We start from the raw sequence: 14,213 nt of genomic DNA, 5'->3' as shown, positions 1-14,213 counted from the left end.
GCTGAACATAATCCTAAACTAAACTAGACCCACCTGCTTGCTCCTGGCCCATATCCTCCAAACCTTTCCTATCCAATTATCTTTTAAACATTGTGATTGTGCTGATATCTACCATTTCCTTAGGAAGTTAATTCCACAAGCGAACAGTTATTGTGAACTGAATCACATGGCCTGAAGCAATGGCAGAAGCAGGTTCACTAGTGATTTATGATGATAGAAAGCTAATTACCTGCAAATGAAAATAAGAATACATGGCTGTGAGGAAAGAGAAAAGGGCTGGACTAACTGGATAGTTCTCGCAAAGAAACATAGACACAATGGCTAAATGGAGTACTTTTGTGCAGTATGATTCACACTGCTGAACTATCTAAAGTGTGATAGAACAATGGGCCACCCCAGTGAACTGTTGAAGCAGGGAAAGAGGAGGTGGACTTGCAGAATTGTTATTTTTGTATGTATTACTATACAGCTGCACCCAGAGAAACTTGGACTATCGTAGCAGAAAGAAGATGCAAGTCTTAAAGAGAATATGTGTTTTCTACCTTTTATCGATTGCTTTCCACTCCCAGTGTTAACTCTGAATCAGCACAATCATAAGTACAATTAAAAGACTTTTCATTTGGAACCTCATCATAAGTTTTTCACAAGAGTAAGGTTCAGAATCACAGAATTATTATGGTGCAGACGTACGCCATCTGGCCCATAAGATCATAAAACATGCGAGCAGAATTAGATCATTAGTTCCATCAGACTGTTCTGCCACTCCATTGTGGCTGATACGTTTCTTAACCCCATTCTCCTGCCTGCTCCCCATAACCCTTGATCCTCTTACCAGTCAAGAACCTATATATAGGAGAAAGTGAGGACTGCAGATGCTGGAGATCAGAGCTGAAAAACGTGTTGCTGGAAAAGCGCAGCAGGTCAGGCAGCATCCAAGGAGCAGGAGAATTGATGTTTCGGGCATAAGCCCTTCTTCAGGAATGAGGAGGGTGTGCCAAGCAGGCTAAAATAAAAGGTAGGGGGGAGGGGCGTTGAGAATGCGATAGGTGAAAGGAGGTTAAGGTGAGGGTGATAGGCCGGAGAGGTCAGGAAGAAGATTGCAGGTCAAGAAGGTGGTGCTGAATCCGAGGGTTGGGACTGAGATAAGGTGGGGAGAGGGGAAATGAGGAAGCTGGAGAAATCTGCATTCATCCCTTGTGGTTGGAGGGTTCCTAGGCGGAAGATGAGGCGCTCTTCCTCGGCGTCATGTTGCCATGGTCTGGCGCTGGAGGAGGCCAAGGACCTGCATGTCCTTGGCGGAGTGGGAGGGGAAGTTAAAGTGTTCAGCCACAGGGCGGTTGGGTTGGTTGGTGCGAGTGTCCCAGAGGTGTTCTCTGAAACGTTCCACAAGTAGGCGGCCTGTCACTCCAATTGGGGAGACAGGCCACCTACTTGCGGAATGTTTCAGAGAACACCTCTGGGACACCCGCACCAACCAACCCAACCGCCCTGTGGCTGAACACTTTAACTCCCCCTCCCACTCCGCCAAGGACATGCAGGTCCTTGGCCTCCTCCAGCGCCAGACCATGGCAACACGACGCCTGGAGGAAGAGCGCCTCATCTTCCGCCTAGGAACCCTCCAACCACAAGGGATGAATGCAGATTTCTCCAGCTTCCTCATTTCCCCTCTCCCCACCTTATCTCAGTCCCAACCCTCGGACTCAGCACCGCCTTCCTGACCTGCAATCTTCTTCTCGACCTCTCCGCCCCCACTCCCTCTCCGCCTATCACCCTCACCTTAACCTCCTTCCACCTATCGCATTCTCCCCAAGTCCCTCCTGCCTACCTTTTATCTTAGCCTGCTTGGCACACCCTCCTCATTCCTGAAGAAGGGCTTATGCCCAAAATGTCAATTCTCCTGCTCCTTGGATGCTGCCTGACCTGCTGTGCTTTTCCAAGAACCTGTATATCTCTGTCTTAAATACACTCAATGACTTGGCCTCCACAGCCCTCTGTGGCAATGAATTCCACAGATTAACCACCCACTGGCTGAAGAAATTCCTCCTCCTCTCAATCTCCCATTGCATGTGCACTAGTTCTGTTACTAGTGCCAATTTCCTGTCTTTTCCCCACACCTTTGCATTTTATTCCTATCCAATAATCATCCAGTGCCTGAAATGAACCTGTCTCCACCACATTTCCAGGCAGTGCATTCCAGACTCTTAACTACTCGCTGTGTTATTTTATTCTCACATCATCCTTGCTTGGTTTGCACATCATTTCAAATCTATGCCCTCTCATTCTTGTTTCCTTTACAAGCAGAAACAGCTTCTCCTTATTATTTCTGTCCAGCCGCTTATGTTTTGAAAACTTCTATCAAATGTCCTCTTGTTTTTTTTCTAGGAAGAAGAAAACTAATCTCTCAACTTTTTCAATCTATCTTCATAGCTGAAGTTTCTCAACCCTATGACCTTCCTAATAAATTGCTTCTTCACTCTCTGAAATGCATTCACATGTTCTCTATTATGAGGCGCCCACAACTATACACAATACTCCAGGTGAGATCTAACAAGTGTATTTTGTACATGTTTAATATCACCTCCTTCCTCTTGTACTCTCTGCTCCTATTAATAAAGCCAAGGATATTGTTTTATGAACTGGTCTCGCAACCTGTCCTGCTAGCTTCAATGATTTGTGCCCATACACACAGGTCTCTCTGGTACTGCATTCCCTTTAGAAATGTGCCCCTTGTTTTATAGTGTCTTGCAATATTCTTCCAATCAAAGTGCATTCTCACACTTCTGCATTGAACCTTATCCACTTATGAACCCACTCCACCAATTTGTCAATGTCTTTCTGGAAGGTGATACTGCCCTATCCGCAATTTAAAATTCTTACAAGTTTAATTTCATCTGCAAACTTGGAAGTTACCCCCTCCACAGTAGTATCCAGATTATTAATATTTTTCAGGTAAAACAAGGGTCCCAATAGCGACCCCTGAGGAGCTCCACGTCAAATCTTCCTCCAGCCCGAAAAATATTAATTGTTTGTTACTCTCTGTTTCCTATCACTCAGTCGGTTACGCTTCAGTGCAAGACAGGGCTTCCCAGAGTTCCTATTTGTTGCCACTGCCTTGAAGAAATCAGGGAGGTTTTTCAGGCAGGATCTTATCAGTCTAAAATCATGCTGAGTTCTGTTTATTTAATTATCACAGAATTGTTTATCCTCAATCAACATGGGAACAACAAGATTAGCCTGCCCGCTGGCCTAAAGGTCCAGTATTCTTCTCAGAGGTGTTTGTAGGTTAACTACCATCAATCCCTTGGCATTTCTTTGTTTCCAGCCCTTTTAGCCCTGTCTATGAATTACATCAGTGACATTCAAGGAACTGAACGTGCTTTGATTATCCCTGTTTTGATATATCCATAAGTGCTTACAGACACAAGGTCAGTTTAATAACCAACTTACTTTCTGCCATCATTCCAGACATTATGTTATCTTCAAAAAAACATCAGCAGAAGGAGATTCAACAATTTTCTTACTCTGTCAATTTTTATCATTCTTTTGTGGTATTGTCAGATTCACTTGGGCATATACAGCAGACAAAACACTGGCTCAATGAACTCCAACTGTTAGACATCTTTGTTGATCTTTTCAAGTACAGTTAAAGAACTGTCTAATCCTGTTCTTAATAAGTGGTAAAAACGTGTATTTTCATTTTGATTCCCAGTCTTTATCAGAGAATCAGTCAGACTTTTTACTCCGTATCACATTTTCTCATCTCTTTACAAGAACAAGACAGTTTCTATTTCAATTTCTTATCTGGAATCATCTTGTGATTTGGATTCATGAGCACCCACAAGTGTTAAGATTGTGGTATAAGTTGATGCAGTTTGTAATTTACTATATGTTAGCCCATGTAACATCGACCACAAAGGATGAAGTACGGCACAGGTATCTTAAAGTTCATTTATAACACTATTTATAAGGCTATAATATCACAGACTTACACACACGCAGAGCCTGGATTTTGTGTTTGTTATTGTGACTGTGCATAAAACACGCAACTGACTGCACTGACTCCATCACACTCCGAGAGTTCCCGAAGAGAAGGACCTTTGTACCACATTTCACATATCATGCAACTGTCTTAAAAGTACAGGTCTGTCTGCTCTGAGATCTACGCTGTGATACAATAAGTGTTTCACTGTATTCAGAGTAGGCCAGAAACCCATCGGACCTGCTTTTCCACAGCAATAGCAGCTCCCATTCTTCAATCAAAAGGCCTCCTAAAATACCCTCATTTCAAAATACATTACAGTACTTATCATCTGTAATCCAGACTCAAAATTCTGGAATACAATACTTAACCCTCTCCTCCCTAAAAGCTGCTTAAAATTTATCTCATTGACGCCCTTCTTTGGCCTAGGAGCTTGTGTTTCATTGAAGTAATTTCAAATGGAAACCTCCTTGACTCATGAAGAACGTTAAGAAGGTTCTTATGACCACGGGCAAAAGCTAAGAGGAAAGACCTTGATGCATTTCAGGATAAACTAAAAAGCCACCGGAAGGAATGTGCTGATGGAGCGTAGAAAAGACCAGTGGGAAGTGGCTTGCGTGGAGCATAAATACTGGTGTGGATTAGTTGTGCCAAATGGCCTGTATTCATGTTGTACTCTATGCCATATGTAATATGTTAAATGCAATAGATAAATGCAAGTTGTTGTTATAAATATCAATCTCCAATTAAGCGCCCCAGTGAATTCTGTGGGTGAGATGTTGCCATGAGTTTTAGGATAGGACTGTGATGTTGGGATGAGGTGGAGATTCTGAGCTCCCACTTGCTGGCAGTGGAATTGGCTCAGCAATGTGACGGAAGTTAGGGACAGATTCCTGATTGGCCAATGGAATCCAAAGACCAACAGCTCCTGAGCCTTAGCAATGCCAAGAGAGAGGTGGGCATTGCTGAGATAGGTAGTGATTTGGAGTGTGCCAGTAGGTGGAGAGGGGGCCTCGGAGGGGTGGGTGGGCATAGATATAAAATTAAAGATGGGTGGTGCAATGCAGAGTGACCTTCCCTGCCCATCACCTCTTGTACGGGTCATGAAGTCTCCATGCCTCTTTCAGCCACAGGCTCCATAAAACTGGTGATCTCCCCTCACACATACATGGGCTTTGCACTGCCATTGACTAAACACCAAAAGGCTGGGAATAATAAGTGACTGAACTACCGAAATGGGCTGTCTGTCTCCAATCTGCAGATAGCTGCTTCTCATTTGGTCAGTTGGGAGACTTCCTGCAATGGTGCTGACAGCGACTATGACACAACTCCGTGTTATTTTTCAGCCCCTCTATCTCCTAACCTGGGACTGCGAAATTCCTACCTGCTGTACCTGACCTCTGAGCGTCCATTCTGTCATCTTCTCGTTCCTTCACTGTGCTTAACACATTCGAATACATAAATTAGAAGCAAGAGCCGGTCATTCAGCCCTTCAAGCATACTCTGTCATAAGATCACGGCTGATCTTGTTGTGGCCTGAACCCACATTTGTGTCCACCCTCTATATCCCTTGACTCCCTTGTTTGTCAATAATCTCTCTATCTATGTATCTATCTATGCAACCCATCCATCCTGAATTGTCTGTTTAGCTCAACTGTGCATCCACAGCAGTGAACAGAGGACAAGCCAAATATCACGGCAGGGAAAAATACTGGCAAACGTTTGTCCAGTAGGAAACAATATGTGATCACTCAGTAACAGAGGTGGGGTTAAAAAATAGATCTGGCATCAACAGGGCTTGTGGTACAATGGTAGTGTCTCTATCCCTGAGCCAGGAGACCTATGTTTAAATTGCACTTGCTTCAGATGTATGTCTGAACAAATTGATTTAAAATACAGTGTACTTTTTCTCAGTGGATAGTTCTATCAGGTGATTTCTGTTGAACAAATTGTTCCAATGTTAAAACTTTATTTCGTTCTCATTCAGGTTTTGGTTGGCTACACTGATAAACCATTATTTAGTGCCTCTTCCCATTTGCCATGGAGACATTAATAATTATCCAATCCCAGACTGGGATAACAGTAACTATAAAGGCTTGCATTTCAATAGCACCTTTCACAAACTCAGGAAATCCCAATGCTCCTTACAGCCAGTGTTGTGCTTTTAAAATGTTGCCATTGTTATAACACAGGAAACTTGGTGGCAAATTTGCCAAAATAATTACCAGATAATATCTTGTGATCCTATACTGTTGTTTAAACTGGAAGTGAACACTGTATTTTGGAGACTATTTCCACTAAGAAGGATAATAAGTAACCAGGAGGCAACAGACTTTAAATAAGTGAAAAAAACACCCAGTGGCAAGATGAGAATTGGTTTTATGCAGCGAGTTGTCAAGATTGAGAATGTGGTTCCTTTGAAAAGTGAGTTGACAGTTTACACAACATTGAAAGCTTGCTGAGCTCGATGGAAGAAGAAGGGGAGAAAGAATAATTGGATAGCTATTTCAAAGAGTCAGCCCCCAGGCACAATGGGCTGAATGGTCTTCTATTCTGTTTCATCATTGTATGTCTATGTTGGCTCACAGATAAATATTGACCCAGAGCTTCCCTGTTCCTCTTTGAAATAATGCCATGAAATCATTTCCATCAGCTGAGAGGTCAGGCAAGGACTTGGTTTAATACTTCATTTTGAAGACAGTATCCCCAACAGTGCAGCACTCCCTCAGTAATGCTCTAGATGTTCCATTGAAAGTCTGGATTGGGTTTTCAACCAAAGGCACTCTAGCCCAGAAAGAGGAATGTTTGCCACTGACGGCTGGAAAAGGCAACGCCGACAGGCTCACTGCTTTGAACCAGTTAGGGTTTTCACAATGTCTTATTCTTGTCGTAATGTAGTTTATCTCTGGCTACTGGTAGAAGTAAATCTACTGATGAAATGGACTATTGAGGTATTTGAGGAATGAGGACTTCCAGTAGCAACTCCGGCAGGAGAGTGGAGAGAAGACAAAGATGTGCCTCTATAAATAGCACAACAGCAACTTTTAAAACACAAAAACAGAATGAATAATAAATGTTTGAGTAAAAGACAATCAAGACTCCGACACACAGATCAATGCAGTGAAACAAACTGCTCCTGGAAGCATTCAGCTTGGACTTTCAAAGCCAGCAGAGACTGGGAACCTGAGACCAATGCTGTGACCTCTTAAAGGGATGTTATCCCTCAGACAGTGTGAAGTTATGTCTCATAGTGAGTGCCTTTAAGAAACATCCTCATGATATTATGTGACTTGAGAGCATGAAGATCTCATGCTCTATCTTACCTCAGATCATTTGAAGCATGACACTATACTGTTGTAATCTAGTGGCTTAATATCAGCCAAAGGAATGTAATATTTATGCATAACAGTATGTTGTAATAAATGTCTGTTGGACTCTTTAATAGCATGACATATTATCTCGAGTAACATAAGAAATTGGGGATGAATAAATATTGGCATTTCAAGTGAAATACACTGTTGGGGGCAAAGTCCCATCAGTTCACTACTCAGACACAGAGGACCTTGCAGACAATTTGGCCCACCATGCCTGTGCTTATACACAGTAGGACTATCCTCTTGCTGATGCTCCTTTCTAAAGAACTAAGACATTCATTGGGGCTTTTATTCAATTTATAATGTCCTATTTCTGTTGAATTTACATATTTTTCTCCTGCTTTATTGGTTAATTTTGGATTAATTGGCCCTGCTGTAACCTGTTGCCTATTTTGAGAGAGAATGGGCAGGCAGGCCTAGGCCCTCAACAACAAATGCTTGACATTTTGTTTTTCTTCAAACTTGCTGCTGTTTTTGGGAATGGGAGTTAGAATCTGTGTCCCTTCTCCCAGCCATGTGTGCTGTTGCTGAGCAGGGTCTGGTTGCTCAGATCTGGCTCCACATGGATTCTCCCCTCCCAGTCAGCCTTCTCCAAGGGTGGCAGGAGAGGTGAGGGTCCAGTTCCCAGAACCGCCTGGTTTTCTTTTAATCTCATGATTTGTACTTCAATCTTCCTTTCAATGAAATGTTTCTCCTTGAGGATTTTTTATTATCACTGTTCCCTTTTCAGCAATTGGGCTGGGCTACAGCTACCTTGGTTTCAGACACACACACTGGCACACACCCCTCCCCACACACATAATCAATAGACTCAGAGGTATACAGCATAGAAAAAAGCCATTCAGCCCATTAAGTCTACACTGGTCAAAAACAAATAAACCTAATTATTCTAATCACATTCTGCGCCACTAATGGCGTCAACAGAGAATGAGTGTTGGCAGGATATTCAATGAAGAGGAGCCTTCCAGATGAACCCATTGTCATTCGATAGATTTTCACTTTATCAAACGGATTGGTGATTGACATTTGAGAACCTTAGTTACTAAGGCCCTTCCACTCTTCCCCTACAATTTGTGGCTTGCCATCTGCTGCTGACCATCACAACGTGACCTAAGTCTTGAAAGAAAAGACACCGTATTAAACCCTTCCATCAAAACTTTATATGACAAGATTTCAAATAACCATATTCATAAGCATGCTGATCTCTGGTTTAGCATTGCCTGTCCTCCGACAAATCCAAAGATGTGTAGGTGAAGTGAATTGGCCAAGCTAAATTGCCATAGTGTTCAGAGATGTGTAGGTCAGGTGCATTCGTCAATGTAGTGTAATAGAGTAGGGGAATGAGTCCAGATGGGATACTCTTCGGAGGGTCAGTGTGGACTAGTTGGGCTGAATGGCCTGTTTCCACACTGCAGGGATTCTATGATTCTAGAGGCTGCAGATAGCCTAAGAGGGTACCACTGATCAACTCTGGAGCCTTGAGGGCTTGTCTCTGTGGACAGCAGCAGCGTGGGCTAGGCATGTGAGGTGCAGCACTCTGGTGGAATGACAGTGCTGGCAGGGTGAAAGCTATCATTGTGAGGGAGAAGATGGCAGGTTCATTCCATGGAGTCACTAGGGGCAGCACTTCAGCCATCCGGTGATCTGCTGCAGGTCTGTGTGCTGGATACCAGGAGAGCCACTGTAACAGCAGTCTGAGCTTGCACAGGGAAGAGGCATGGACCTCAGTGCCTCAGGCTGAATTGTCACTGCAGCATTGAAACTTTGAGGTGCTACTGCTGTTGCAATGGAAGCTGGGACATCAGCCACCCAAGCACTGCACTGTGGTCAGGTCTGCAAGCATCCTCCTGGTATTGACCTCTATTTGTACACCAGAAAAGTTAGCTCCCAAGCCCTGTTCCAAATCAGAACCAGATATCTTCATGTCTCCTTGACAGTGACAACAAACTCTGAGCTGCCAAGGCCTTTTGTACAATATCTATCAAAGCTCCCCTTTCGGCCACTCCATTCATTGGATTACCCTGCACCAGAATCTCTCCATGACCAGCCTCTCTGGTGAGCTGGCATACCAGCTATCCTTTCTCTTGGCCTGACTGCTGTCACTGGTGCTCAGTGACTCACTGGCTCTAGAATCTCCTCTGAGGTATGAGCAAAATCAGCATCTGAGCTGAAGGATCTGAGTGTCAGATCAAATGGTGGTATCCTTTCTTCAAACACCTGCTTTTGCCTTCATGGTAAAGCTGCACTAGTTAGCCAGGTGGCAGCTTTTGGGTATTTGATAGCGCTGAAGAGGGCGGTTGGGGTGAGTTGTACAAGTGCTTCAAGGGCACACCATCTGCAGCTTGTATTATGTGCCAAATGCATGTGTGATGGGATTTGAGAAGGGTCATGAAACACAGTATCTTTCTGAATGTTCTCATTTTTGTAGATATAACAGCTTCAGTCATTGATAGCTGTGTAATATGGAGCTATTTCCTCCAAAGAGCTCAGCATGTAGAACCATATCCATCTACTGATGGCTTTCTGCTGCTGCTCTCTAATCTGTCAAGAGAGAGGGAGTGTAGTGAATATGTATTTGGGAAATGTCCCGGCCACAGCTGAACATGGGGAAGTTGTGAAATGTGATTGATTTGAAGAAAAATTGACTTGAAATTGAATCAATTGTTGATAGTTTGTGGCCATTTGATTCAACAAGTATATTTTCATTGAGGTAAATAAATTTTAAAAACTAAGGATTAAAAATTTAAGAGTAGACAATGGGCCTAAAAGCCATTTGTATGGGTATATGATTAGGAAGGGTTTGGAGGGATGTGGCCGGGTACTGGCAGGGGGGACTAGATTGGGTTGGGGTATCTGGTCAGCAAGGACGGGTTGGACCGAAGGGTCTGTTTCCATGCTGTACATCTCTATGACTCTATGATACTGTATTAATGGACTGGGGTTCAAATCCTGAGTATGGCTGATGAAGGAATTTGAATTCAATAATAATATGGAATTAAGTGTCTCACGATGACCATGAAACCATTGCTGATTGTCAGAGGAAAAAAATTCATCTGGTTCAGTAATGTCCTGCAGGTAAGGAAATCTGCTGGTCTACCTGTGATTCCTGACCCACAGCAACCTGGTTGACTTTTAACTGCCCTCTGGGCAATTAGGGAATGGCAATGAATGTTGGCCTAGCTAGTGATACTGCATCCCTTGAATGAATTAAAGTAGACCTATGATAATTGGACAGATTAATACAGTAAACTTTAAGGTATTTAATTTTTACTGGTTCATAAGGTGCCAGTTAAAATAAAGTTTGCAGTACCTAGTCTACAACAGATTGATTGGACAGAGGAAACCTTGGCTAATTTACTTCTCTTTCACTTCCTCATAGTTCTGAAGCTCTAAAACCAGTTACAGGGTATATTCAGTAATGAGTCGAAGAGCAGCATACTCACCTCTGAGTCCTGAAGGTTCAATGTTCATGTGCCACTCCAGAGGGTTTGAGTCCATTGACTCTGTGGGGCTGACCTTTTGGATAAGACCTAAAACTAAAGCTCTGTCTGAGCTCTGAGGCAAAATGTAAAAGATTCCAAGGCACTGAAACTGGTGCCATAACCGATCCTCATTGCTGAAAAAATAATCACTATATCAGAGTAATGAACATTGCTGCTTGTGGAATCTTTGAGATTCATTCCTGCATTTAGAGTCATAGAGATGTACAGCATGGAAACAGACCCTTCGGTCCAACCCGTCCATGCCGACCAGATATCCCAATCCAATCTAGTCCCACCTGTCAGCACCCACCAAATCCTTCCGATTCATATACCCATCCAAATGCCTCTTAAATGTTGCAATTGTACCAGCCTCCACCACATCCTCTAGTGGCTCATTCCATACACATACTACCTTCTGCGTGAAAAAGTTGCCCCTCAGGTCTCTTATATCTTTCCCCTCTCACCCTAAACCTATGCCCTCTAGTTCTGGACTCCCCGACCCCAGGGAAAAGACTTTACCTATATATCCTATCCATGCCCCTCACAATTTTGTAAACCTCTATAAGGTCACCCCTCAGCCTCCGACGCTTCAGGGAAAACAGCCCCAGCCTGTTCAGCCTCTCCTTTTAGCTCAGATCCTCCAACCCTGGCAACATCCTTGTAAATCTTTTCTGAACCCGTTCAAGTTTCACAATACCTTTCTGATAGGAAGGAGACCAGAATTGCACGCAATATTCCAACAGTGGCCTAACCAATGTCCTGTACAGCTGCAACATGACCTCCCAACTCCTGTGCTCAATACTCTGAACAATAAAGGAAAGCATACCAAACGCCGCCTTCACTATCCTATCTACCTGCGACTCCACTTTCAAGGAGCTATGAACCTGCACTCCAAGGTCTCTTTGTTCAGCAACACTCCCTAGGACCTTACCATTAAGTGTATAAGTCCTGCTAGGAATTTCTTTCCCAAAATGCGGCACCTCGCATTTATCTGAATTAAGCTCCATCTGCCACTTCTCAGTCCATTGGCCCATCTGGTCAAGATCCTGTTGTAATGTGAGGTAACCCTCTTCGCTGTCCACTACACCTCCAATTTTGGTGTCATCTCCAAACTTACTAACTGTACCTCTTATGCTCACATCCAAATCATTTATGTAAATGACAAAAAGTAGAGGGCACAGCACCGATCCTTGTGGCAACCACTGGTCACAGGCCTCCATTCTGAAAAACAACCCTCCACCACCACCCTCTGTCTTCTACCTTTGAGCCAGTTCTTTATCCAAATGGCTAGTTCTCCCTGTATTCAATGAGATCTAACCTTGCTAATCAGTCTCCCATGAGGAACCTTGTCGAACACCTTACTGAAGTCCATATAGATCACATCTATTGCTCTGCCCTCATCAATCTTCTTTGTTACTTCATCAGAAAACTCAATCAAGTTTGTGAGACATGATTTCCCATGCACAAAGCCATGTTGACTATCCCGAATCAGTCCTTGCCTTTCCAAATACATGTACATCCTGTCCCTCAGGATTCCCTCCAACAACTTGCCTACCACTGAGGTCAGGCTCACTGGTCTATAGTTCCCTGGCTTGTCCTTACCACCCTTCTTAAACAGTGGCACCACGTTTGCCAACTTCCAGTCTTCTGGCACCTCACCTGTGACTATCGATGATACATTCCTACTTAACAGTCTGGTAAAATGATGTGTTTAAAAATCAGCTGATTCCCATATTAAAAATGATCCCCATTCAGTACCCAAATAGACCTGACCTCCACCCAGAATCGATCCCTAACTAGAGCTGACCTGAAATTTCCCATCCCATGTGGTTGAGGATGCCCTCCAGCGCATCTCATCCACTTCCCATATCTCTGCCCTTGAACCCTATCCCTCCAACCACAAGGACAGAACCCTCCCGATCCTCACCTTCTACCCCACCAACCTCTGTATACATCACATCATCCTCTGCCATTTCTGCCACCTACAAACAGACCCCATCACCAGAGATATATTTCCCTCCCCACCCCTATCTGATTTCCATAAAGACCATTCCCTCCACGACTCCCTTGTCGGATCCACACCTCCCACCAACTCAACCTCCCCTCCCAGCACCTTCCCCTGCCACCACAGGAATTGCAAAACCTCCAGAGGTCTGCGCCCATACCTCCCCACTGACCTCTGCCAAGGCCCTAAACGAGCCTTCCATATCCATCAGAGTTTTACCTACACGTAGTCACGTGTCATTTACTGTATCTGTTGCTCCTGATGCGGCCTCGTCTACATTGGGGAGACAGGACACAAACTCACAGAACGCTTCAGAGAACATCTCCAGGACACCCGCATCATCTAAGCCCACCACCCCATGGCCGAACACTTTAACTCCTCCTCCCAGTCTGCCAAGGACATGCAGGTCCTGGGCCTCCTCCATTGCCACTCCCTAACCACCTGACACCTGGAGGAAGAACACCTCATCTTCCACCTCGGGACACTCAAACCACATGGCATCAATGTGGATTTCACCAGTTTCCTCATTTCCCCTCACCCCACTTATCCCAGATACAACATTCCAACTTGGCATCACCCTCATGAAGAGAGTTACCTGTCTATCTTCCTTCCCACTTATCCACTCCACCCTCCTCTCTGACCTATCACCATTACCCCCACCTCCATCTACCTGTCACACTCTCAGCTACCTTCCCCCCAGTCCCAACCCCCTTGGCTCCTGGAATGCTGCCTGATCTGCTCACTGTCGACTCCACACCATGACTCAATCCCTAACTAGACCTGACCCCGACACAGGGTCCAATCCCAACTCGATCTGACCCCCACCCACAGTCAATCCAGGTGAAGCAGCGATTTACCTGCACTTCACTCAAAGCAGTCTGTTGTATTTGCTGCTCACAATGTCTTCTCTACATTGAGGAGACTAAACACAGACTGGACGACCGCTTTGCGGAACACCTACGTTATTTCTGCAAAAATGACCCCGACCTTCCAGTTGCCTGCCACTCGCTGTCAGGCCTGCTTTCGTTTCTCCATCAATTTCTGTTTTTGCTTCCCCTCTTATACCATATCCCCCCCCCCCCCCCACTCCCCACTGGATCTGATATCTACCCGGATCTGACTTACACCAGTTTACCCAGTCAGATTTTCAATCCCCTTCTGCCCAATTGCAATGGAGTATAGTGTAAATTACTCCCAGGTTACCTCTCAGAAACTGTCCTTGTTGCTTCATTTCCTCCATGGTAAATTGGCAAACACGTATCCGTGAAGGCCGTGTCCCTTTAGCTGTCTCAACTCTTTCCAGAAGCATGAACCTATTTACACTGAACATTCATGCAGTTCCATTGTCAGCCCTCAGTTTAAAGAAATATTCA

The 14,213-nt window shown here is 44.3% G+C and overlaps 1 protein-coding gene and 1 long non-coding RNA gene across 3 annotated transcripts in view; one reads left to right on the top strand and one right to left on the bottom strand.

The window, feature by feature from the left end:
- Window positions 1–1,965: 1,965 nt before the first annotated feature.
- The window catches only part of LOC122559142 (protein SSUH2 homolog), a 52,355-nt gene continuing 40,107 nt past the window's right edge, over window positions 1,966–14,213 (top strand). The window contains exon 1 of one of the 2 annotated variants that reach the window (XM_087994525.1): window positions 1,966–2,537. In XM_087994525.1, coding sequence (XP_087850651.1) covers window positions 2,483–2,537 — 55 coding nt within the window. In that variant the 5' untranslated portion in view covers window positions 1,966–2,482. The remainder of the gene's footprint in view (window positions 2,538–14,213) is intronic. The other variant, XM_043708488.2, reaches the window with a different exon arrangement.
- LOC148147990 (uncharacterized) lies at window positions 2,448–14,164 on the bottom strand. The gene is made up of 3 exons (XR_015759434.1): window positions 14,044–14,164; window positions 10,797–10,969; window positions 2,448–8,469 (listed from the first exon to the last, which is right to left on the bottom strand). It is a non-coding gene; the product is annotated as an uncharacterized LOC148147990 (long non-coding RNA).

The sequence above is a fragment of the Chiloscyllium plagiosum genome, unplaced genomic scaffold, assembly GCF_037043375.1.
Source record: "Chiloscyllium plagiosum isolate Xiang-an unplaced genomic scaffold, Cpla_swu_hap1 HiC_scaffold_14, whole genome shotgun sequence".
Classification (NCBI taxonomy): domain Eukaryota; kingdom Metazoa; phylum Chordata; class Chondrichthyes; order Orectolobiformes; family Hemiscylliidae; genus Chiloscyllium; species Chiloscyllium plagiosum.
This window is presented reverse-complemented; position numbering and strand designations above follow the sequence as displayed.